Here is a 27657-nt window from a genome sequence, read left to right as displayed (position 1 = left end):
GTTTCAGAGAAAATTATGTTGTCTGTTGCATGAAGGATGTGTGAATATTCAGCAAACAAACTGATTCATTTTGGTCTTGAACAGCAGTAGGACTTCATAATTCCGAGCAAATCCGATCATTTGTAAACTCATTTTTTAAGCAATGTAATTAAAGCTCCATGTTCATGCATTATGCTCAGATGGTGACATTTGTGACATTTTCAATTTGAACAACGTCACCAGAATGGAGAAGTCTGAGATTTACTCATTTCAGCAGAGCCTGGTGACATGATAGTACCTGATTTAAACAGCCAGAATTTTAAGTCCTAACATGCTCTATCTGTGCAGCTACTTTTTGTTTGCCTTCACAGACCATCGACCAATTTAATATTTTGGAAGTGAAAAGAGTCCAAAGTACTCAGAGTCTAGACTAGATGCTCTTGGCTTGATGATTCTGTCATTAAGTCTGGTACGACTGGGCTTTGCTACAGGCAAAGTATCACTGCCAATGGAATAGCAATTTTCAGTCGTGCATGAGACTGCTTAGGGTAACTGTGAGTGTGTTTTTCATATATTTGGTGAAAAAAAATAAATACTTGTCTCTTACATCTTGGCCCTGGTTTAACAAACTTTTTAAGTGTGTGTGTTTACAAGGCAAATGTTTGACACATAAAATCATACTAGGGAGTTGCACTTACATTGATTTCAGCACCTACTGCCCTTTTCAATTAAGTCAGTGAGAAGCAGGCTCTGAAACAGCTTCAGAAATCCAACCTTGTCTTGGTACTTAAAATTTCAGTTCTCCTACTTTCATTAAAATGATTGGCCACGCAGCATTTCAGAAGAATTAAAAACTATACAGAAAGTAGAAACGTTATCAAAACCAGTTAAAATACGTGAGTATTAGGAAAACACAGAAGTTGTAAAAACCAAACCCATGAAACTGGGTAAAGCACCCTATCTGTTACACAGACAACTTTCAAGAACAAGGTTCAGTTCAAAGGATGCTCAAAGATTTGTATCACCTTAAACCAGGCTGGCCGAGGAAGCCTCTGGTTTTTTTCTTTGGTTCTTGCTATTTCTACCTCCATGAATATTCTCTAAGTTGTCTCCAACTTTTCCAGACTAACAGTATGACCAAGATAGAGAATTCCACACTGAAGTCGTATCAGTGTCCAGGGATAATACGTAGCATATGCCTAGCTATCTCTTATTTCTCAATTCACAATAAAAATGATCCTTCCCTCACCAGATTTCTCTCAGTGTCTCTCAATCCAAAAGCACTGTATAAATTACTGGAACATAGCTTGCACATCATCTTGGATTCAAGGCAGATGTGAGGACCTGTATGGAATTCTGTGCCTAAGTTTCCTGTCTCTCCATCTCTCTGTTGGTTGTCCTTTAACAGATCAATGCTTATTAATCAAGTTCTTCCACATTCCAAATAATCTCATCTCCAAAACATCAGTCTGGATGCCAAAGCAGCAAATACCAACAGCAATTAGTGTCTGCCTGCTTTTGCTACCTCTAGTTTTCAAAACGGTACCTTTTAAAAAGCTTCCTCCAACCTGTCCTTGCCATTTGTAGGACATTTTCAAAGATCAACAAAGCTTCCTCATTATCTTTCTTGAAGACCCCACAAGCCTGCATTGAACATAACTTTTTCTCTTCACACTGATTGTAAACTGTCAGGAATAGAGACTGTCTCTCCCTTCACCCACCTTCCCATTTCCTTTTCTTCGTCTTCAGCAGAGTTCCGAAGCACTGCGATACTACTAAAGGAATAAATACACTCTGCATTAGACTATACCAGTATACCACTTCCTAATCAATGCTGTAGTCTCTTCTACATAGGAAATAGCCCCTTAAGAACTGCCTAGTAATGTAAACTGAATTTGAAATGGTAACAGAATTCAGTACTGTGTTTGGAAATATACCACCTCTCTGCTAAGATATTCCTACCTTTCCAAGCAGTTAGGACCGTTCTTTCAAAACTTCTCTCAGCAGCAGCTTGTTGACAATTATATTTACTGGGATTAGGAGACTGTTTAGAGACACCCACTGAGAGACCCAAAAGTTACTGATGACACATGAAAGTTTCCTTTGTGGTGAACAGCTATGATGTGACAAATTGTTTCACTTTAAGTGATAACAACTGCTGGATTCTTTAGAATTCATTAAGTATCAACAACATTCTGCTCTGTATAAAAAGAAAAACAAAACAAAACCAACACCAAAACAACGCTAAAACTGCTGACAGTTATAGAACCCTCCCAAAGCAATTTAACGAAAATCATTACTTACCATTTCAGAACTGTTACAGCATAATTAAGAATTTTCTTATTTTAAACTCACCTTTCTAAGGCCATATAAAATAACAAGTGCTTTTCTAAGATATGCCTTTATATAATTTGTTTAAGAAGATAAATTGCCTAAACCTTGAGGTAGGCTATAATCCACTGGTTACAAAAATCAGCCCCCTAACTGACACATTCAAGCATTTTTTATGCGCCTTTGCACTTTCATAGAAGCGAAACAGCCACCCTCCCATTTGAATGAATCTAGATCACAAAGGCATTTCCTCTTTTCCCCTTCATACTAACAAATCCCCCAAAGACTACAGACAAGTTTCCCATCACCACAGGGGTACCAAGGGCAAAAAGCAAACTTAATGAGGCCAAACGGAGGCCTTGTCTTGCAGAAATGTTAATCTCAATTTTAAGAGAAAGGGAGGTAAAGAGAATCCTATAAAATCTGTACAAAATCACTTGTAATAAAAACATTTACAACATTTCTTTTGTCCAAGGTTACTGTGCAAGGCTTTAATTCAGAGGAACTAGTGGGAATACTATTCCTCTTATTAAAATATATTAATTAGTGTAATATATACAGTTGTCTCCTTTGAAAAGGACACCAATTGAGAGAGAAACCCATGAGAGGAACAGCAGGGCCCTGCAAGGACCCGCCCCCAATCTCGGATTTACTCCTCTGAGGATGGAGTCCCAGAAGCTGCCTCTGAAGCTTCATCTCTTTTCATCTTTAAAACCTTCATTTACAGGCATAAATAACAATGGCATAATCATTAGCAACAGCAAAGATTCAAACATCATCAAGAATTGCTATCGTTCTTATCAGTCTCTCAAAACAGAAAGGCTAGTCTACAAACTGGAAACCAGCTTTAAAATTGCAGATTTTTAATGAAATCCCTAAATCTATTTCCCAGGTCTGAAACATAACTATTGCTAAGACACTGATCTTGATCCTTCGTTCCATATATGCACATAGTTGTGCTTATTTGGTTTATAGGGATATCCTGGTACCTAGAGTTTGCAGCAGCAATTTAAGTACAATTTCTCCTGCGTGCTGGCTGATTGACAAATAGCAAGTTTCAGCAGTCAGCAACCACCTCTAGACGGCTTATTTCAGGTGAAAGTTTTTTAAAGCATAATTTTTGGTACTAGTTTAGATGCTAAACCATAAGTGCCCATCACAGAAGACACCACTGCTACCAGAAACTCACTCCAAAAAGGAAATCATTTGAGGTTGCAAGTGTGTTTTGATGAAAATTTACTGTCTGTTCACAGCTAACAGTGATGTTTTCCATTTCATGTTTCCGATTTACACATAAATATATTTGTACCCACACTCTGTCTTTCTGCAGATCTGCTACTGGCTAAAAGATACAGCAGTAAATGCGTATGTTATGTAAATGGTATTAAGTAGCAAAAAAATAAAGTCTATAATCTATTTCAGAAGAAAACCTACAACACCAGACACAATCATTCTCATTTCCATGCACATGATTGTCATCAAGCTTGTGTGAGTCCAAATGTATCAGTCATTTAATTAGCATAAACCTCTGCAGCATGAGCTTGTGAGGGTTAGCACCGGTAAGAATCATTAGCCTTGTAACTCATGCAATTCTGATGATGCTTGGGGGGAAATAGTAGCCAGTTTACTCTGCTGCTGACAGCACTAGGAATAATGGTGGTTTTGTCTCTTCTGTCTATTATACTTCATGTCTTCGTACACATACGGAGCAAACAGTCAGTGAAGGCGTTAATTTACAAGTCAGTTTTTAGAACTCAGCCAGGCTTTAAAGTTGTGTTTGTTTAATCACTGCTGCCACCTCATATATACAGAAACGATGCCAACAGTACCATGTTTTTGACTGCAAGCTTTTTTTCTTAAAAAGCACTGAAAGCACCAAGCTTGATCAAACTGTGACTCAAACTAAATAGAGGCTCCCCTTGCTGTGAGGCCCCTGGTTTTCCTGAACCTAAGGAGCATTCATACACCACTCTGGCAGTTAAACAGCCATGCCAACTTTTTAAAGGTGTAAGGAAGACATGGGGAGAAATGAGGAAAAACACACCAGACTCAGATTCTGTTAAATCTTGCAGGAAATTTCGCACTCAAGTAAATTAATTTGTGAAGAACAACACAGGTAAAGGTTTGTGTGGAAAGAGGACTAAAGGACTACAGGAAGCAGACCCATTCCAGGTTCTACATATATGTAAAAAGGATGGCTTGCCCAGGTGTTCCTCTAACACATTTCCTAATATTTTCAGAAGTACTGAGGATTTAGAGAGGTATAGTCTATCCTAACTCTTATTAATATATTTTACTGGTTATTTTAGAAGCAGAACTACATCTGCTGTATCAGTTACCATGATTTCAACATGCACCTTGCCAAAAAAAAAAAAAAACAAAAAAAAAAACCTCAACAACTTTATACAGTTGTTCTAAACACCACCATAGCATATTGAGTCAGCAACAGCACAGTAGAGAAAAACACTATGAAAATTAACTTGCTGTCGTATCTCCTGTGGCATGTTTGCTTTTCTAACTTGACAGTCTACCAACTAAGTACTTACTAGAGCCATACTTGCTTGACTTGCATGTAAAAATATCACTGAAGAAACACACAGCCCCACTGAAACCGAAGTAAAAATTCTTACCCAAAAAACCCACATACAGGCCAAATAGAAAGAAATTCAACACTGGCAAGCAGGTCTATAAAACTTTTATTTCTATGCTACTAAAACAAATATATGTCCAAAAAGCACTCCCCTTTCCCCCAAATTGAGTTAGCAGCAGAGTTTATTTTTTAAATTTTATCTTGGTGATTTAGAAAATTACCCTTCAACCTTAAAAGCTATGAATTTCTTGAAATAAAATCATCTGACTGAAATGTTTCAATACTACCATTCTATACAAAAGAGAGAACTGGAAATGAGAGTGCTGCCAATCTCCTGCCTCCTTGGAACCTTTCTCTTACAGACACGCCGTACTTGGCCCCAGCTTTTGAGTTTTCTTTCTCCTTTCTGAATGTGGGAGGGAAAAAAATACATATTTCTGGTATCATCTACATCTACAGGCAGCCTATCTTTTAAACTGAATTCAAGTGTAAAGGTGGTAGTGAACAAATCCTGGGGTTCTAAAAAGTAGTATCTATAAGAAAACGGATGAAGCAATGTTATCTACTACAAACAATGAAACCATATTTAACTTACAGGGTGTTTAAGATCTGAAGAACTGAGAAGCAACACTGGAAGTAATTTCCAAAGATCAACTAGACTGTTACCATAAAGTAAGAGCAAAGTTATTGATACCACTCCTGACAGATATTTACAAGTCTGTTCTTGAAGACATCTTGTGACAGAGATGCTGTAGCCATCAAATTAAATCAGTTCCAGTGCTTACACTGGAATTGCCTTCAGCAGAGAGAACAAGAAATAATCACACCACTTAGGTTTCGAAGACTTAAAAAGAAACTAAAAGAAAAAAAAAGAGAACTTACTCCTCCCCTCCCTTGTATCCATTCTAATCTAAACCACTCCAGAAGTTCCTTTTCTATCTGAGGCTCTCTTTTGATGGCTGTGGTAGCTGTGCTTGAACTCTCCTCATTTGAGCCATGTTTGCATTTCAATGCTTCCCAGAAGGGGACAAAATTCTGCAAATGATACACTACTGAGAGAAGGAACCATTTCACACAGATAGCCTGTTTTGATATACGTGCATGCTGTTTGTCATTTCTCAGAACAGCACAACACTTAACTTACACTTAGCTTGGGATTGACTACAAACCCCAGAAATTTGCGTGTGACAACTGGAGATTTAAGTGCTAATCTAAATTCTTGATCCCAAAAAAAAAAAAAAAGGGCTATAAGCATATATGCATGGACAGGAGTCTGCCAATACATTTGTACGGCTGCACAGGCAAATAAGTAGCTAAGCACCTAACACCTCATATATATGTAATACCTACCCTATTAACACATCCAGCCAACAGCAATATACATCTCTTTGGGGAACTTGCACCTTCATCCTAGAAATTGCAGTCCAATCATTATTTTAATGGAAAACAAGAAAGTAACTTAGAAATGTCTCACTTTATTAACCAAGGCTTGCTTTCCTGCCTACGCATCCTTACACCTCAAATGCCATCTCTACATGCAAAGAAGAATCCCCCTAGAAACCAAATAAACAGCAAAAGTGCAAATGGCTTGTTCTGCCTCCTGGTTCATCAGAAGAACTACCTCTAAGGTGTTATTACTGAAAGTAACTCCTGGTGGGAGGCAGGGAGAAGGGATTGAATTGAATTGGTGACACATTGAATATAGCCTTGTTTTTCGCTTTTTAGCTTGAGTTGCAATGCTGCCAAGTAGAGAGAAAAAACCCCTCTCACCTGCAAACAAAATGCATGTATGGAAGACAAAGAATTCACTTTTTCAAAGTCACTTTTTTTCCATGTATCTTAACTACACTGGCTGAAGCAAATACATTTTCTAATTCAAAATAAAGGTCAGTCTAACAAGTTTAGTACCACAGGTCTATCAGGAAGAACAAGGCACTGAGCTATTTAAGCTGTTAAATGTAGTAGTAGTAGTATAAGGGGTTTAGAGTAAGCGCAATTTACTGGAAATCCATCCTAGTAACAACCCAGATCTTTACACTGTGCGAGGCAGATTTGTAACCCTTGAAAATAAAATATTTCAGTATGGGTAGTACTCCATCACCAACCATTAAATCCCCAATGCCTTAGCACTGGATTCATTAGCCCAACAACAAAAAGCAAAAGACACCAATAAATAAAGGCCACTTATTTTTCGACAACTGCAGTATATTCCAAGAACCCTGAAAATTACTTTATCATATGAAGTACTGAAACTTTAATGAGTTCTCATTCAAGTAAAATTAAAATATTTCTACCAAATCAAGTAATAAGACATCAAGTCTCCAGAGAAAATCACTTTTGATTCCGTATTAATGGAAATAAGTAAAATTTCACAAAGTTAGCTGCAAGGAACTGCTTTTCCTTGCAACTTAAGAGGACACACTTGGCTAAGAAGGTCAATGACTTCTGTAAAAAGACTAGAAGAAAACAGTAATAAAACTCTGAGCACTCTGTGCCTCCACTCCCTCAATATCCTGTAAGACCAAGTACAGCACTGGGGGATGCTTTTGTGCCTATAGCCAATCTCCTGTTTCACTCAGCCATTTATCAAAATTTTAATGAAAAGCTTTCTAGTAAAAATGGGGGCTTTTTTGGTTTTGGTTTGTTTGGGCTTTTCTTAAAGTTTCATGTCTGTGAGGTAGTTGCTCACAGACACATTTTCTGTGGTTTTCAATCGCTCCTCTTGGCAAATAAGGTTTTAAGATTTTTCAAGTTACAAATTTTTTATGAGTTCTGTAACTTCCAAAGGTATAAGAATTTTCCTAGTTCTTCTTCTGTTTAAAAAAATTTCCACTGACCATCTGTTCAGTGATATCTTTTAAGAAAAACAATTGGTTTACCTATAATATACAATCATATATCCTTACCCAAATTTGAAGTTTTTCAACAGTAATCACGAAAAATACACTAAATATGAGAACAGATTAGAAAGAGAATTTATCTATAAACACTTTGAAGTACACCTTCTTCCTACACTTCACCTCTTGGGAAAAATGTTTTAATCACTGTTTCCATTAAATGTGTTCAGCTGTTGAAAACCAAGCAAAACAGTAAGATCTGTATTTACTCTTACTCCCGATGCACATAGTGAATGGGCAAATAGAAGTGATATTAATGTGTTATTAGTAAAAAATATTGCCATTGACCCCAATAACAGATGTTCCATTTGTGCTAAAGAAAAAATTCATACTACCTTGTATGTCTCATAGGCATAAAATACTACTGACTTCCATCTTACTGTTTTGAAACTGCTCTCAACTGACAGGAGAATAAGTAATCAATTATTTCTCCCCGCAGTTAAACCAAGAAGCATTTTTAGACTCTGAAATGACCAATGTCGTAAGATTGTGTTTTGTATACAATTGAAAAGTAAGATAAAATGCAGCATATATAATGAATGCAAATAAATATGAGCTGCCTGCTGCTGGTCAGTCCAACAGTAATTGCATTTTGCAGCATGTCTAGGAAAATTAATTTATGTCCCTTCTTTGCTAATCAAAGAGCATGTAATTAAATTTCTCTGTGGAAAAAAAGTCATTTTATTCAGTTCAATCATTTCACAGCACAATTTAAAAAATAATAATTGTATTTTACCAAAACACAAACATCTGGGATTTGGAACTACTGGTTCTAGCCCTCCTTGTGACTGCATTTCAGAAAGAAAATGGGGGCCTGTTATTTAGAAGGTATATACTTATACAGTGTCATTCTTCATAAAATTGCTGTTTTATTAAGAACACTATTTCACTTCACAAAAGCAGCTCTCAACAAAGCAGCTGAAAATTAAGCAGAAACAAGTAAATGCCCCCTTGCTGTGCCTGTGGGAAGTGTACGATCCCATCATGAAGCAGCCCTGCAACCTCCCCCGGTGTGGACGCAAGAGCTGCTGCTATTGTATAATCTGTACAATCTCAACAGCTGGAGAAAACCACCTGTTCATCACCCATGAAAAGGGGCTCCATGAACCTCTCCTCACAGGTCACTACAGACTCCTTGCAAACTTCAAGGTGATGGCTCTGTGTCACCGAAGTCCTGCTTGAGCCACTTTTACTCTGCCATTCCACAGGGTTTAGACTGAGCTGACAGATCACGGACTAACAAAAAAATGAGTGTGTCTGAACAGAGTGCAATACAGAGATGTGAGTATCCCTCTGTGCCATCTTTTTCAGATGCCCAAGCATTCCCTTTTTTTGACTGCCTTCAGTGGCCTTTAAACCATGTTGCTGGTGATGCCTGTTTGAAGAGATAGCTGTCTTCATTTGAAAGACAGTGTTCCTTAGAATCTGCAGGAATTTTATGAAAGGGTCAGAAAAAAATTTGGCAGCATGAGTTCCTATCCAAGTGCTATTATTAGTAACTAAGTTAAACAATTACAGTTCATCTCAAAGTATGATTAATAGCAACATAATAGTATCATACCCACCACTCTTTTTCAGTCAAGTCCCACACTTTATAAGACAAACACAGAAGAAGAAGCATATTTAATGCACGCAAATTAAGATGAACTGCCCGCTGCTGGTCAGCTCATCAGTGGTTGTATTTTGCAGTGTTTTTAGGAAAATGACTCATGTCAATATGTGGTCACCAGGTTACTAATCCAAACATATCAACATGCCTGGGAAAGAAGAAACTGGGAGTATAATTAAAGTTTGCTTCGAGCAAAATACCAGTCCATAGGAGGAATCAGAGTTCAGACCCTAGCTGTTGCCCTTCCTGCTCTACACAAGGCAGGAAATGAGAGAAAACACTCACAGCAACATGATCAAGCAAGGAGGGGTGATAACAGCTTTTGAAATTACTCAAGTCCATCTTTGTGCCTTTAGAACCTCAACATTAACTTCTACTACAGACCATTGGTCTTGACAATCTAACACGTTTCAATAGAGATAACAGAGCATGATAGTTCCCATGGGTTTCAAGGAACACTGCTTTCCACACAGAGGAAGGCAGCACAGGCACTATTTTAATGCTTCTGCCTGTGTAGTCCTATTGCCAGAGCAGAAGAAAGTGATGCAGAATTGGAAGAGAATACCTTACTGCTAAATACCACTAGCCTTCATCTTCCTGTAAATCCCTTGTCAGCACCACACAGCATGTTAGCACCCTCTGTCAGGACAACATCCAGGCTATGCACTCTCCCCGCTCACCACTTTCCAGAAGCTGAGGATGTGCCATGAGTACCTGACTACATGCACCATCTAGGAGACACCCCAATAAAGTGAGGGGCACTTAACCACCTTCTGCCACTGTTTAAGTCCCCAGATGATCCATCCCTTAAACCACAGAATCTGGACATCTTAGACGAGTACACATCTTAGATGCGCTTCAGACATGACACCCCACAGATGTGTCCCTTTTTATTCCTTTTTGACAGGACTTGCATTTGCTAAGTTTTGAGGAGCCCTTTCAGCAGATTACAACTTCAACATATTCTGCTGTCATTCACTGCTCAGACTGAGTGAGCAGTAAGCACTGAGATAACCTCTGGAACATCAAAATCCACCCTAAGCTAACCTCCCCCAGATGCTGCAGAGAAAAGCTGTATGGAAAAACATTAGAAGATCTTTTCACTATTTTTTCTCTTAGGACTGTGTCGGTCCTTAATTCTTCATTATCTCTATAAACAAACCAGGGACCTCACTACCACAGCGTGCTCCTCCTCACTTATCTCAGTCTTTGACAACTGGATTTTCTTCCAAATATGGATGTTTCTTTAACACAGACTGAGATATTCTCTGCTCTGCTACTACTGAACCGCACTGAAGAGAACTTCAACGGCTTGGCGGAGCATGGATCTTTCCCAGAAGGAAAGTCCACGGACATTGGAACCAGGTACAGGCAACATAGGAGGATTACAGAGATGCTGTTCACCACTCAAGGGAGAAAACTGTTGCAGCCTAAGCTTGATTAGAGTTCAGACTGGCAAGCACTGTGAAAGACAAAAAGGACATTTTAAAAATATATTTACAGCAAAAGTAGGATCAGAGACAGCATTGGTCCTTTACTTGATGAGGTCAGTCACCTCACAAATAGGGGCACAGGCAAAGTAGAGATGCGTAATGCCACCTTCTCCTCTGTCTTCAATACTGATGATGGCCCCTGGAACCCCAGAGCCCCATGCTGAAAAATCTTAACAGGGTGGTCGATAAACTCCCAGCCAACTCTGAACTTGTTTGATACTTGCTGCTTCAGCTGGATGCTTGTAAATCTATGGTACCTGATAGGATTCCTCCCAGGGTGCTCAAAGAGCTGGCTGATGTCATTGTGGAACTTGTCCCCAGTATTTTCCAACAGTCTTAGGAGTCTGGAGAGGTCCCAGTTGACTGGAAGATGACATATGTTGTTTCAGTGTTCAAGAATGGTTGTAAGGAAGACCCTGGTAATGACAGGCCTGTCAATCTCATTTCAGTGCCTGATAAAATTATGGAGAAGTTTCTTCTGGGAGTTATTGAAAAAACACACAAGACACAAATCAGTCACTGGTCAGAGACAGCCCAAGTTTAGGAGGGGAAAGTCCTGATAAAACAACTTGATTTTCTTCTATGACAAGGTTACCCACCTAATTGACCAAGGGAAGACACTAGATTGGGGGAGGGGGGGAGGGGGGATTTTAGTAAAGATTTTGATAGCCTCTCTCATAATGTTCTTCTGAACAAAATATGCATCATACAGACAGACAAGCCCATAAGACACTGTGTGAGCAAACGGCTGACGAATCGGGCTCAAGGAGTTTAGTAAATGGGGTCACATCAGTCAGTGGCCATTCACCAGCAAGGTTCCCCAGGGGTTAATTTCAAGGCCAGTGTTCTTTGGTATTTTTACAAATTATCTGGATGCAGGAATCAAACGTACATTAAGTTTGCTGATGATACTAATTTAGGATGAGATGTGGACTCCATGGATCATAGAGGCCGTACAGAGAGATCTAGATAGACCAGAGAGCTGTGCAATCACCAACTGTCGGAAATTCAACAAGAGCAAGAGTGCCAGATCCTTCATCTGGGACAGGGTAGTGCTGGTTATCCATGCAAACTGGGGGAGAGGCTGGAGAGCAGCCCTGCAGAAAGAGATCAGAGTCTGAGTTGATAGCAATTACAAGTCAACAGCGAGGCCTTGCAGCCAGAAGGGCCAACAGTAACCTGGCGTGCATCAGGCACAGCATCACCAGCCAACTGAAGGAGACAGCTGCCCTGCTGTGGCCTCACCTCAGGGACTGTGTGGGGTACCTCAACAGAAGGACATCAGACTATTTCAGTGTCCTGAGGACACTGACTAGAACAGTAAAAGGTCTCAAGGGCAAGATTTACCAGGAGCTGCTGATGTCCCTTAGATTGTTCAGCTTAAAGAAAGGGAACATTCGTGTTAAGCAAATAATGACTTTTCAAGCATAGCATCAGCAAAGGGGAGAATGGGAGACCTAGTTCACTGAGTTAAAAGAACAGACTGATGTGAACAGAGGGATCACCTATTGTCCAAGTATGAAAATCTATCTGAGTAGAAACACACATGCATATGCAGACTTCAGTTATGTTGGTAAGGAAACTAAAATGGAGGTCCAGCTGTATATAGGTATCTTTCTTTCCTAACCCTCAGAACTGATGTTCTGAATGCTTCTGTACAATTTTAGTAGCTTTATCGAATCACTTTTAAACAACGAACAATCCTCAGAACAATACTCATTGGTCTGTGATCTGTGAATTAAGATGTGAGAATACATAATTTATCCATGAAGATATATATAAGTTTAATAATTTTTACTGTTCAGATTGTCCCAAGTGCAGCCAGAACTCTTACAGTATTACAAAACTAGTTCAGTATTCCTAGAAAAAGATACAGACATAATGTTTCTGCTCAGAGACTGAAAAGACTAAACAAACTGGATGGCAAATGAATGAAAAATAGTATTTGTATCATAGAAGAGAACTACATATCAAAGCTAAAGTAGATGGTAGCAGCTGCATACATAAACAGGCATTCACAAGGATCCAAAGGCAAAAAAATATATAAGAAAAAAACAACACTGAGGCCAAACAACACTTTGCTCTAAGATTCCAGAGTAACTACTGATTTCAGTTAAAATCTTTGGGATTATTAATGTGCCTGAAGTAATGTACATGCCCATATCAGGTCTGATTGCTGTCAGTCAGAGTTTTAGTTAAAAGCCTCTTTTCACCAACCTCCAGATAAAAGTAAAATACTGTTTGGATACCAGAAACTGTCTAGCAGACACTATCTATATGTGATTTGAGCTGACACTGTCCACCTGTTCAACTAAAAAGAATCTTCAGGGATGGGTTGTTTTTAAAACAAAAGCATACTTTTTAAAAGTTCCCAGAAGGTTTGTATAGTCAAAAGTTTATGTTTTTACAACTATGTTCACATGATGACACCACCTGATTATGTCCTGTAGGATGGATCAAAATGGACCAGAGAGCTGTTTACTAAAATTAGAAAGCAGATGCAAGGAATGTATTGGGAGACCAACTTCTGCTCCCGTAGACAGTAACTTTATTCAAAATTATGAATACTTGGTCATTTGCACTCTTTGGTTAATGTATTTACATCCATTATATTTTACAGATGCAAGAACTCTCAAATATGAAGACATTCTATCCCACCCTTACAGTCCTGTACAGGAATATAGTTGCAATACAGAACTGTTACTTAGTTGTCCCTGCTCTAATTCATTAAGCACAATATTTCCTCTAAGGTGCATCCCTTTAAACTCACTGTGAGAGAGCTTCTTTCCAGAGTGTTTCCAGAGTGTTCCAGTTGTTATAGAACACATTGAAAACAAATAGAATTCTTATTATTCTAAAGTAGACTGTAATTGTTTGAAATACATCAAAACACCACCTTGTAGCAGCAAACCAATTTTAAGAGAGAAAAAAAGTGAGGATTTCAGTCTTGCTCTATTTCTCTCAATGTTGGTGGTTCGGTTTTCAAGGCTCGCACTTCTTTTTAACTGGCCACTGTAATGGCTTATGTGCAGCCTCTTAATTTAAAGTGATTAAAAAAAAAAAAAGTCCTTCTACCACACATTAGGACATGGCTCAGCCTGGAACTAAAACTAAGGAATTATGCAAAGCTGTCCTAAAGTGAAATCCACAACTGTCAGACTTAAATACTAATCTCTCTTAAGATTAGTCTCCCTACACTAAAGAAATATAGTGCACTTACATGCTTGTTGCACTGGAAAAACACTTCATCTTCACACAGAGAAACCTTTCTAGCCTTCTACAAACATGGCTGTCATCATTACAAAGACACCAACTCTAAGTAAGTATTGACAATGGCCGTCTAAGCACTGATTCATTTGAAACTGATGCCGTACCACTGTGTTTTTCAGCCTCTCTGATTCATCAGTATTCAGTGTTCCTACTCACAGGAACCGCTTGGAAAACATATTCAAGATGATCCTCACTGAACAGAGATGTCTTCATAAACACACATTGATAGCTACAGCAAACATCACGATCCATTTCTGCGATAACACACATTTGTAAGTGCCAACCAAAGCCACTACCTGAGCTGCGTATTATCAGCTGACACAAACAACTATCAAGCATCCACCAGGACAGAGAACAAATAAAAGCTGAGCTCAAGCTCACCACTACCATAAGGACCACCTTAACAATGACCCCACTTTGGCCTACACTTGAGTCTGTGTGCACAGAGCACATTTCCTGGTACAATGACCAAATTAGGAGCCAGAAAGTGTTTTTACTGAGAAGGCTATCCTGTCTGAAAGGTGAAGGGTATGAAATAAATAATACATTAATCACCTCTATGTCAAGCTGAAGTGATAGCTCTCAACATATGTCTCCCTTCAACTAGCAGCTACCAGAAGAACAGCAGTGGCACCGAAAACATTGAGGGAGTGCTTGATAAAAACACCAGAAGAGCTGACAGTACAGAGACTCTCTGGCCAACACTGAACAGTATTTTTCATAGCGATGCCATTGGGCATCATCTGGATGTAAGCTCTGTGACTGGAGAAGAAAATATTAATACACAGGCTATGGAGTTTATCCTTTTAATCCCCTGTGGCCATACCCCTCTGCTCAGGTATCAAGGCTTCCTCTAAGATCAAGGGAATCTGAACAGGAGCTTACTCAGAGACTAAGGGCACAGGTGGGGAGCAAGAGAAGCGCCTTCAAGCAGCTGGTTCTCATATTCTTAAGAGATTATTAGAGGTTCCAGCTAAAGGAAATACCTCCTCAACTTAAGATGTATATACACTTTGACTTTCAGCACCACAGTCCTCTGTGAGGACCCCACTATCATCCTGCTGAGGCACTGATACACAAGAAACCTCACATCATTTCCTAGCAACACAACTAGTACTACCAGCAGAAGCAAGACCTTTGTAGCCAGCTATGACCCTAACCATAAATATCTTTTCAGAGAGTTTATTTAGTGTCCTTCAAGTTACAGGATGCTGTTCTGCTTTCAGATACACAATCTGTCACCACTGCAATGGCAGCCACGCCTCTGATAAGATATTTTGGTCTCCAATTTTCAATACAATTTCCTGTTTTCAAAATTTCCTCTGTGTTCCCCAAACACCGGCCCCACTCCTCCCCATGCCCAATTTTAGAAAACATCTTTTAAATAGCAGTTTTCCAGCATAATCTTAAGCTCAGTGCGCTGAAAAAGAGACCATGCTTACTGAAGAAACCTAATTCATAAGCCAGACCTTTAACATACACTTGTGGTAGGATTTTTTCATATGCTTTTATATTCAGAGAAGGAATATTGAAAATACTCAAATGGGAGGTAAATAAATGTAGTGGGGTGTTCTTAAGATGGCATAAACTGCAAATGGTAGACTAGCAAAGATCTTAACACTACAGTTTTAGGTCTTATTTTCTACAGTCTTTCTTCCATTATATTTACAGCTTTTACTTTACAGCCCCTTACTCCTACGAGTACTAAAACTATTTTAAAAGGTAGAAAGTGCCAAGTCCATGAACTTCTTTTTTAAGAACAAAACAAACAAACAAACAAACAAAAAAAAAAAGAAAAGGAGATGACAAAACCACTTTTCTCCCACAAATCTTTGCTGATGAGAGGAAGCACATCCCAGATACCAAGAGACTGAAGCAGTACCTGGCATGAGCCCGTTACTTCAGTCAGAGGAAAGCAGTGGATCAGCCACCTGGCTTTATGCAGGTTTTCCTTGCTAAGGTGAGCTGTGTTGTACATTATGGCACCATGACTTGGCAGGCAGCCTGCTGTGTGTCCAAGATAGGGCAGTGTGACAGACTACCAAAAACATCATACTTATATATATATATATATACACACACACACACACACACACATACCGGTATACAGTCCTGTGTACTGCATTAAAAAGAGGATCAAAGAGAAAGATCATTTGACTCCCTTCTCCTCAATACTTCTTCAGCTGAGCTTGTAGAAGAGCCACATAAGGAAAGGGGAAGCTTTTTAGAGAGACTCATTAAGAGTCCATCATTATTCCATGTACAGTCTCCTTTTAAGCCTCCCCAAGAACCTGTTAATCTGTGATCTACTCTCCACTGTAATCCCAGCCAAAATACATCAGCAAAGCTAAACATCTGTGAAAAAAAAATTTGCAAGTCATATTCCCAAAACACCAAATTTAAATTCCTAAGCACCTAAAAAAAATACACAAATCATTCTGAAAGTCTTCTAATATACTTGCCCAATACAATAATTACAAGATTATATTCATGCATAACCAAACTAAGATAATTCTAATGCCTAACTAACTGAAACTGAACTAAAGGCACTGATTTTAATAGACCTTATGAAATAAAATCTATACTTTCTTCATATTTGTCAACTGCCCGACCAATTTTAAGGACAGTGCAGGGTAAAATATTATTGCTTAAATTGTTTGAGCATGCCTAAGCAGAACTCACTGAAATCATTGTATTAATTTTCCAGAAGATTCTAAAATAAAAAGTAATATCCCAGTTTTATCACCTCTATTATTACCCTCTTTCTTCATTCCATTTATTGTTTCTTTGCCCTGCAAATGGCTGTCTTCCTATCTTTGATAATTATAAGAACACATATTTCTATCTAGCAAAAAAATTTAGATAGCTGTGTAGCAACTTCATAATTTTTCAAAAATCTTAAAATGCATCATCATCATCTGTTTCAAAGCTTCCCAAGCACAAAAAGAAACAGTTCTCTACAAACAGGCATGCAAAACTCACAACTAAATGTAAATACCTCCTTCTGTAAACATACATCTGCACATATAAACAAGAAACAATTTTAGTACAACTCCAACCCTGCAAAAAAAAAAGGACAGAATATGGGAGGAGCACACAGGGTAAGTTTTAGAGCGTGCATCAAAGACAAGACTGTCTTCTAACATATTTTGATAGCTGCTTTAAGGAGAGCACAACAATCAGGTTTTCTTCATCAACATGACAGATGGAACAAGTGGTTTGTTTCACAAATAAGGAAGTTGTAGTCTGCCTGCTAAAAACGAGGTAATCTATGGAAATATTTCAATAGTAGATAATTTTATCTTAGGCATGTCTATGCACTAGCTATTTCTTCCACTATGTGTTCACCTATTTACAGAGCAGCACTTATTTTTAGCTAAGGAGACTATTTACATGAGGCTGCAGCACATAATCACAAAATTAAGGGAGATCAAACAACTTGTTGAGCCATGAATGACTACACACTTGAGTTGTGAACCACGTGGAAGGAAACACTTGACAATGATGGCCTAGATACATCTGCTTCAGAGGCCAGTAGCATGCATCAGATTATCTCCTGGAGTATCAACCTGACCAGCATTTCTGAAGCTGCTCAAGTCTACAGAGGCAAAAAAAAGCAGTATTTACATGAAAGGTATATACAAACCTTGCACTTTCAGGCTGGACACTCTGTTCTGAAAATTTACCCTGACATTTATTTTGATTAAGCTCTCACAAACAGCTGGTTCTGCTTAACTTAATCTCATTAAAAGTCCCAAGCAGACGAATTTAAACAGGCCCTGTTCTACTGTAAGTCTAACCTGTAAAAACATGACAGTCCACAAGTTTCCAAACAACAAGCCTTCAGCATCATGTTCACTGGTGTATGTATCTCCTAACTGCAAGCTGCAGCTTTAGTAGTACTGAGTGAAAAGTGTTTCTCTCAGCCTGCATTATTCTATGCCTTCTTACTTCTCATTTGTAGCTTTAAGTAAGCAGACAGATTCCATTTTTTGTGGCTCACTTGAGAAATCAACAGAAATGATGAAGGGGAAAGGGGCTCTGTGTAGACCAGCCTTCCTGAAAGGGCTGTCTTAGCAACTCAAGGTCTGTGTGCATTAAAGTGTGATGGATGGTTTCACAGGGCTGATAACTTGAACATATTAATTATATGATTCTATCTCATAACCTAAAAAGCCCTAAAAAACAGCTTCTGTCTGTCATGGTGTTTTCAGATTTAGCTGATTTTTACTGTGCTAAGCAGAGACAAAATAGCCAGGTAAGCTGCAGCCAGTAAATTTAGAAGGGAGTGAGAAAGATGATGAGTGCTGTTTATCAGTGCTGTTCTGGCAATACATTTCCAAGAACCCACTAACCTTTAAGGAAAGGGACAGGGGGTAAGTACAGCTAAATAGAACTCAGTTATATGAGCTTTAGAGACCTTTCAAGGAAAGAGATGCATATATTTCACAATTTAAGAAAGTCAACAAGAAAAAGAAAAACCAAAACCCAATCACAGACACTACAAGCATTATTCCAGAAGTGAGCTTAACAGCCACTTCTCCCACTGCAACACTCACAGTACTTGAAGTGCTTTGACACTTGAGCAGTTTGAGATGGACCAGTGCCACACACAAGGAAGTCTAAGAACATAAGAACATATATAATATTAATCTCATATATTATAAGAGCAGTTAATGCTGATAATTAAGCCTTCCTTCTAACATGCCTTGTTTGATGTAACCGCACAAGTTTGAATTTATTCAACTCAAGTCATAGAAAAACCTTTTGTTAATAACACTTTTGCAGTCAAATCAACCTTTGCTACAGCACTGCTGAGATCAATAATATTACAAAAGAGAGAAATCTGGTGCAGTCTGCTGTCAATCAGTTCTCTTCTGAGCCACATTATGTTTCATTCATCGTGCTGCACACCCTACTTCCTTGCCCAGAGGGAAGGGAATTAAAAGGTCACCACTTAGCCAATAAAATATGTATCTAGCTATTTTGTGGGGACGAAACAGTGTCTTTAAGTAATCATCCAAAGAAGACAGACTACCCAGAAGGTCGCATGCTACTGCACATCAATAAACATCTTGATCTAGGAACCGAAATGAAAAATATCAGACCACTGCAGGTATGAAAGGGGGACTCAGAGACCTGTCAGAAAAATTACAAAATTAGAGCTGAGCACTGCATTCAGCAAACAGATGATATAGACACAGCAGAAATAAGTAGTGCTGGGAGCCAGGTTCAGATAGCACACTGAAATTTTCAGTAACAGGGAAAAAATCACTTTGGATACTTTTTATATGTATCTGTATTTTCTCTTAGGTCTCGCTACTGGTAAACACATAAGTCAGCTTCTCTTTTCTTTCTTTACCTCTTCAGTCTTTCCAGGACTGTTTCACTGTAAGCATAATAAAAAAAAAAATTAAAAGAGTAATACCCTGCTGATACCTACTTCATGATTCTTTTAATCCCAAAAATTGCTTTCTCCTCCATTCTTTCAGACTCACTAATTGAAATGCTCCAGGGAACAGTCCTTGTGGAACATGTGGAAATAAGAAAGAGCACCTAAACTGTACTTCCACTGCATGTCAAAGCAAACATTAGACGCTTAAGACAACAAAAACAGCACTGGGATTCTAAGGAAATACACTGATTTTTGCCATCCATGCTGCTATCAAAACACATATAGCAGACTCATCATCTCACTGAAGAACTGTAGCTGTAGAACAGAGCTTCTGCACTAGAACTACTGTAACCAACCAAGAATAAGACCAACTGGTATGCTGTTTTCCCTCAAAAAAAAAAATCCCTTGGCTTATGGAATTTCATCCTGAATTAACAGGTTTTTATGCACACAACTACACTGAAACGAACCTGATGGCAGCAAATTGCATAGTGAAATAGGAGGAACTTCAAATGCCAAACCATAAAGCTCTCTAGGACCGGAACAGAGAATCAAGATGACATGATTACAAAACCAGCACAAAATAGCTGGCTAAGAAAGAAGGATGAGAGTGTCTCTGTCTGGAAAGGGTTTGAAGCTACAGAAAGGGAAAGAGTCTATGAAGACACTGGAGTCACAGGAGGAAGAAAAATGTACATTTACTGATGGGAAAAATACAAGAGAAAGAACAAAGAAAGAAACATTACCTGTGGCACTGAAGAAAAAACCAAATTTGCAGTCAACTTTGACAGGTATCCAACACTGAAGTTCAGCTAATGTTCTGGAGAGGGAAAAAAACTCCAAAACAAATCTCAAAACTTACAGACCCCATAACTTCACATGCAAGTTATAGTAAACATACATACACAGTGTGTTGTAGAGCTAGAGTCAAAAGACATCTCTTATGTAACTTACGCTTTGTCAATGCAGAATTAAAGAAATGTGTTCCTTTAAGGAATAAATTCATCATAAAGGTCTTCCTCAAAAGAGAAGAAGGAAAAAAATAAAGGTAATTGCTTCCTAAAACTAGTCAAAAGGGACATATAGAAGTGTACATAATCACCTGCCAGCCTTCCTACTGAGAAAGCTTGAACTTCTTGTACTTCTAGATTTGATTCCTACTCCTGCCAAGATTATCTGACTCCAAAAGCAGGCTCTGAGGACCACTTACACAATGAGACACCACGGCACATGACCGCAAGTGTCAGAACTTGACCCTCACAACATATAAAGGATCAGATCACTAAAACATGTAAAATTATGTTCATTTTTGTTGAAGTCTACAGGTACATTCACATGTGAATGATTTTGGGAAGAGGAAAATCTGAAAGGATCTACAAAAAAGAAACTCCTTTAAATTCTGTTGAATTGGGAGTATCCCTGTGCTTTCTATATGTGTTACTCTTTCCACAACTGTGTATTTCTTGGCACTTAGTAAGAGGTACCCAGCATGGTGCTTGACTGTTCCGCATAAGAGCTGATTATGCTCCCACAGCCACTTAGAGGAAGATTTAGAAGTATGAAATAAGTACCTTACACATCTCCATCTTTAAAAGTAGAAAAACATTAACTTAAAATAAAAATGCATCTGGCAAATGAAAATTAATTTATTAAGCCTAAAATTATTTTAGCTGCTCAATTTGTGCCCCCCAGTCCTATGTGCAGAAGGCCAACTACCAGCAGTGACTGCTGCACCAGTTAAAAGCATGAGATTTATACTGGCACTCTTATTAGAGCTGAGGTAATTTAAGAGGAATGTCAGCACAAATTTACTTTTCAAACTTTATTACTCTGCTTTAAGAGGAGAAAGAATGCCTGCTATTGTAATTTTTAAAATATTTACAAAATCTTTGGTATCTGGTTTTAGTCGCACAGAGTTAAAACCAAAACTCTTAAAATCACATCACATTATGTTTCTTTCATAAGAAAATAGGAAAAAAGAATAAGAAAAATCACATTTAGTGAAAACAAAGTTTTTAAAGAGAAATGTGATCACTCTTCACCCTAGATAGAATTCAAGGCTACTGCTGAATTAAAAGGAGGACACGTGGACTACACTACAAGCTATGAGCTTGTGAAGCTGGCTTCCATAGCTATCTGAGCTATTCAAACCCACTTCCCTTTGAATGTGCAGGTTCCTACCATGGAAAGTCAAAAGGGGATGAAAAATCTCAAACTAATGACATCTACACCAGTTGCGCAACTTTAATCCTGAACCAGAGGCCACATTCTCACCCTCCTGTCTGCAGACTGAACTTCCTTCTCTTCTTCTGGTAGGGAACAATGTAACCTACTTTTTATATCATCTTTATTTCTCTTTAAAGAGAGGGATGCTGGAAACTGTCCTGGTGGCCATTCGGTGTGACCTTTTCTCACAGCATAGAGAGATTTCAAAAATCACCTCTGTACCATGAAGGCCTTCCAAAGTCATCTCTAACAGACATGTATTTTATTATTACAGAAACACAGGAAAGAAATGTGTAAGTTGAGCAGAATACAGAAACAAAAGGGAACCATGTGGGAAAGAGGCAATTTTCTCTTTGGCTTTGCAAATAGCAGGCAACAGAAAAACCACTGATGGACCATAATACTTTTCCTATTAAACCAAGTACCTTTTTGAACATAACTACTTGTAATAGCAGTGTTAAGGATTAAAACAAAAGCCCATCCTGTGCAGTCAAAATGGAATTCTAACAGAGGGAACCAAAGGAAGAAACAACAATTTATTTGCTCTGTCTCCTCCTGCTCTGCCTAATGCCCACAGTTAGGAGGGCACTGTCCTCAGGTGGTGGTGCCACTCAGCCCCTGCTCTCTCAGGCAAGGCTCCCAAGACAATGCCATTTTGAGGTAGACACCTGTCCACTGGCAACAAGCATGAGAACATCAACTGCAAAATGAGGCTACCACGTGGCAACATCTTTCAGTCACTACAAAACTTGCTTCCAAACTGAAACAGCTACCAGGAGGTGAAAAGCTCCGTATCAGATTTCTAATCCCTCCTCTTTACAACTTTTTTTTTTTTACTTTGTAATGATCCATGTAAGTTTTCCTGGTCTTACAAAACTTGCTCCCTCGAAAATGTTTCCCAAATCACTTTGACTTTCACATAGCAAGGATTTTTACAATGCATGTGAGAAATATTCTGTTGCTCATTATCTATGTGATAAAACATACTTTAAAAAAAGGTCAGATAAAAATTGGTATAATGTGGAGCTCTAGTGGTAGTGAAGAAGTAAAGCAGCACATAACACCAACCATGAAAAAGTAGATATTGACCTTTAGTAAGAAAACAGTAACATAATCATAACAGATGGATGTAAACAAGGAAGAAGGAAAAGGGGAAGAGCTTAGCATCAAATTCAACATCATTTCAGGCTCACAGAATGCATCTCTGCAAACAGCATGATGAGTAACTCACATTTCTGTGCACAAACTTGCATCTTGTAATTTATTGCAGTTAAGCAACAGAAAAAATAATGTCCGTTTGCTTATATTAGCCTTAAAAATATATATATATAATATATATACTACAACAGGAAACCAATGATCCTTACCAAAACTAGCTGGGAGTTGAGTAATTCTACGCACTCTTTTAGAACAGTCCTAGTCAGATATATTGTCCTTCTCACGATAGCCATGGCAACTCCTACATCAGCCAGTAAATACTCTGTTCTCAGCTGTATCAGTAGGCAGCTTTAACACTGAGGTTCGGAAGTCCCTTCAGACTGATGAGTTTGGCAGGAATTAAATCCTAAACTAGGAGAGCTCCTTCCTTATATATGAGTACTATCACACATCCTGCTGGCAAGCATATTCAGCTTAAGTCCTGTTGACAGTCAATATTCCACCTGTAAAGGAGATGGGTTTTCGAACAGAGTGAGAGGATATGTAAAGCATCCTCTGTATCTAGTGTGCCTCATCACAGAGGATGCTGGAATTCCTACATGCCCCTGTAAAACACTGGCATTATTTTCTTAACTTCCAAGGTGCGAAATGGATTTGGCTATACATTAGAGGAAGCTTCTGAAGCTAAAACAACATTGACAGTTATCAGACTACCAAAAAGGAGCACAGAAACTGACAACACTGCAGTGTGAATGTGCAAACAATTGACTGGAGTAGTAGAAGGGCCCATTTCCAAAGTCAAGCAGTATCCCTGGTTGCACAAATCGACAGTGTCAAACCTTCAGTAAGAAAACCCTGCAATTCCTTCCTAGAGAATCTGCTTTCCACCAAGACTACAGAAAAACAAGACTGAAAAAAGCTCATGTATATATTACTGCTAACTTGCAATAGACCCTCCATCTATTTCAATCCATGTTATAAATTGTTCAATATTTTTGCCAGGAACTTTTGCTCTACTTCCCAAGTTGAACACACAGTGCCTTGATTCAGTTCTAATTCCATGTAAAACAGAACACATTTCATCTGCTAGAGTAGACCATTAACTTCTTCCTAAGTGTTACTGTTTGGAAACATCCAGCCTAATCGGGAGGGTTTATTAGCATTAATTCCAATACAGTGCTACAGTGAAAACAAATTATTCTGGGCTCAACACTTTTTCCACCTAAGGAACAGCTGCTGATTGAAGAGGCATCCCCTGGATCTGACTTAGGTGTATTTCAAAAACATGGGATACCAAACACCCCGGAGTTACAAGCCTCCGAGACGAGATTTCCAAGCTGTGTCCGTTACCTGGTGGACAGTTGCACTCTGGAGCCGCTTCTCTCGCTACTCGTATTTTTGCCAAGTGCTCGTAGGATTTCTGGGGGCGAGAGAAGCAACATGAGGCCACTCGGCGAGCTCGCTCCGCCACAGGCAGCGCTCCCGACCGCGGCCGCAAACCGGAATTTACCGCTATGCCAGAAGCTGCGCAACCAGCGGTGGCTTCTTTGCTTGGACTCGGCCTAAGGTGTCTCGCTGACCTCACCACCCCCTCATCAACAGAGCCAAGCCCGACACCTCGGGGTCTCTCCCACCGCCGCCGCAAGTGACGCCCGTCTTTCTGCCTTGCCGACACGCGCGGTCGAGAAGCGCAGGCACGGCGGCAAGTTACAGATGAGAAAAGCGCCTCAGGGGCGGCAGACGCAGGGTCCCCCGCCACCCCCTATCCCGCCCCGCTCCAGCAGCCCGGGGCGCCCCGGCCCGCTCCTCCCCCGGCCCCGCCGGCCCCGGGGGATGCGGGCTCACTTTCCCCGCTTCCCTCTCCACCTCCCACCCGAGCAGCTCGCCCCGGCCGCCCCCCTTCATGGCCGCGGCCGCCCCCCCGCCCCGAACACCCCCCATGCCCGCCACACGCACACCGCACGACAGCGGCCACCCCGCCCGCACACCTGGGCGAGAAGTCGCTCCACTTTCTCCTGCATCATCGCGTTCAGTTGCTCCAAGGAAAAGCCGGGCAGCGGCGGGAGCGGGGCGGCGGCAGAGAAGCCCCCTCGGGCGCCTTCGATGGCCGCGACCCTGGCCTGGAGGTCGCTGGTCCGCACCCCCAGGTAGACGCAGGAGGCCGCGGCCAGCGCCGAGAGGAGCGCGGCCAGCGCGGAGCCGACCGGCCCGGCCCGCCGCGGGCAGCGGTCCCCGCCGCAGCCGGGCTTCCCGGGGCCGGGCTTCCCGCTGCCATCCTGTCCTGCGGCTCCTCGGCTCTTCCCCAGCGTGCTCGCACACCCTTCAGCTGCGGCAGCTTTGATTTCCTTTCCTCCGCCCCCCATGGAGGCAATTAGTTTACAAACAACGATAACAAAAATAATAGCAACGAAGTAGGAGAAAATAAATAACAAAATGGCAAAATAATGATTTAAAAGAAGAAAAAAACGCGGTAAGTAGAAGCAAAGCCCTCAGCCGGCTCACACACTTTGAAGGCGAAGCGGCGGCGCGCTCCGCAGCCCGCACCGCACCGCGCACCGCCCGGCAGCGGGTCGCGACCCACCCCGCGGCAGGGGCGGCGGCGGGGGGCGGGGGCGACGAGCCGCAAGCCGGCAGCGGGGCTGGGTGCGAGACGAGCCCCCGCGGCTTCCAGCCGCCCGTCGGAGGGAGCAACGTGCTCTGCGAGCGCTTTGCCACTTGTCAGAGAGATTTTCAGGCGCGGGGCGGGAAGCGCCCCCCCTCCGCCTCCCGCTCCCCTCCCCGCCGCCGCCGGAGGACTTGTTGCTCCCGCTCCACCTGCCTGCCGGCGCCCAGCAGCCGCGCCGCGCCAGGCGGGGAAGCCCGCAGGCGGCAGGCAGCCCGCGCTGCCCCGCTGTCAGCCGCGGAGCCGCCGCCCCGCATCCCCGCCCTCATCGGCATAATTTATTCACCTAAGCGGAGGGCGGCCTGCGGGCCGCGGGGGGCTCTCTTTGCATAATGTATGCACGGCGTGCAGGACATCAGACTCGCAAATTAGGAGGACGAGGGTCGCAGTGGCCTCGGGAGGGGCGCCCGCGCCCGGTGGTAGCGGAGAGGGGGCTGCAAAGGGCGGGGGGAGCTCCGGAACACTGAGCAAATTTACAGCGGTTTATGGCTGGGCTGTCATGCCCACGGTGCGGGCATAAAGCACGGGAGCACTCCATTGTCCCGTTCTTTTTTTAGAGTGTGGAGGATAAACGCATATAACTCACCGTCGCAGGCAGGCGACACAAGGGCTCGCTTACAAAGAAGCAGCATGCACTAGCTTCCCAGGTTTAATTAAAAGTAAACCTTCCCAGATATGAAGGTTTAATTTTAGCCAATTTGTTTATTTCTCAAGTTGCTTCTTCACTGTTCCATGCACACTAGCCAGTTTTCATTGTGTCTGGTTCGGTTGACTAGAGAAGGAGCATCACCATCCAAAGAACTGCAGGTGTGGCCTGATGGAAAGCTTGGTGGTTTCTGGTCCTTTCCTCTCTGCCTCTTACCTTCCAAATGCTGCATTGACCTGCTGTAGTTTGGTTCTCATCTCAGCATTACCACAGTGCATCTCCTATAAATCACTTTAATGTGACATTTCTTGTGTTTGATACACTTTTTGAACCAGAGAAACTTCTCAAAGCAGGACCAGATATTGAAAGAACACATAGCTCACTCTGTTTGGCATTTACTTGTGTGAACTCTGACTACTTACAAGATATGGGATGAAAAAGAGATTTGTCCAACTATGGCACTTCTCAGGCAAGACTAAGAGTGTGGGTTTACACTGTGAATCAAGTTTTCTTATGGAATAGTATTTGTGAAGTTTTATTACCTATTGTTTCCCAAGTATTCAGTCACAACTGCCATGAAGACATGGATCCAAAAAGCTTTGTGGGTTTCAGTCTAATTACTTAGACTTTGAATAAAGTGTACCAGAAGTTCATAGCTAGTCATTTATTCTTCATAATTTGTCTCTTCTAGCCAGAGAGAAGAAACCGTGATTACATAGCCCTAGGTGATAGTTTCTTCACAATAAACAGTTAAGAGTTACAATGGACAGTTTGCAAACAAATTCCACCAAGCAGCATGTAACTTCTGGTCAGGACTTGTGAATAACAACTGCACTTTTAAAAACAAGGACTTGCTCACAGGCTATCTGTTGGCAATAAGAAGTTGAAATAGTAGTTGGAATTAATAACTGACAGAAGAAAATGCTCTTATTTGGCGCACAGCATGGGCTCCCTGAGTATGGTATGAGCAGTGCCCAGGCTGCCTCGGAGTGGCTGGCAGCCATTGGCGCCAGCTCCAGCTCTTCACATTACCCCCTGTTGTTAGTACCCGGCACCATTACTCACCCCTGCTCGTGGTGACATCCAGCAAAGTAACCCTGCAAACCCTCGGGATATTGTTGCCATTTTCTGCAGGGTGTTAGTGAGGCTCCGCTGGGAGCAGGACGGCTGCCCTCACCCCCCTGCTGCCTCACTTGTGGTGTGCTGGTGGGTGCTGCTCATCTTGGCCAGGGTGACATTTCCTCCTGAGATCTGGTCTTCTTATTTCAGGGCAGATACAGACATCCTCTGGCTGCTTCAGTGCCCCACATGGGGCACAGACAGCCACGTACCCATAGGTCAGTGTGACCTGGCTCAGTGTTTTGCATGGCCAAATGATGCAATCTTTTGCCCAAGCATCTT

At 41.0% G+C, this 27657-nt stretch overlaps 1 protein-coding gene across 18 annotated transcripts in view; it reads right to left on the bottom strand.

The window, feature by feature from the left end:
• The window catches only part of COL25A1 (collagen type XXV alpha 1 chain), a 304904-nt gene extending 279110 nt beyond the window's left edge, over window positions 1-25794 (bottom strand). For 7 of the 18 annotated variants that reach the window (XM_039550377.1, XM_039550378.1, XM_039550381.1 and 4 more), the window contains exons 1-2: window positions 24937-25791; window positions 24299-24368 (exon numbers count right to left, since the gene is read on the bottom strand). In XM_039550377.1, coding sequence (XP_039406311.1) covers window positions 24299-24368; window positions 24937-25311 — 445 coding nt within the window. In that variant the 5' untranslated portion in view covers window positions 25312-25791. Of the gene's footprint in view, window positions 1-24298; window positions 24369-24936 lie in introns of all 18 variants that reach the window. The other 11 variants (XM_039550380.1, XM_039550385.1, XM_039550384.1 and 8 more) reach the window with 4 other exon arrangements.
• Window positions 25795-27657: the final 1863 nt, after the last annotated feature.

The sequence above is a fragment of the Corvus cornix genome, chromosome 4, assembly GCF_000738735.6.
Source record: "Corvus cornix cornix isolate S_Up_H32 chromosome 4, ASM73873v5, whole genome shotgun sequence".
Taxonomy (NCBI): domain Eukaryota; kingdom Metazoa; phylum Chordata; class Aves; order Passeriformes; family Corvidae; genus Corvus; species Corvus cornix.
This window is presented reverse-complemented; position numbering and strand designations above follow the sequence as displayed.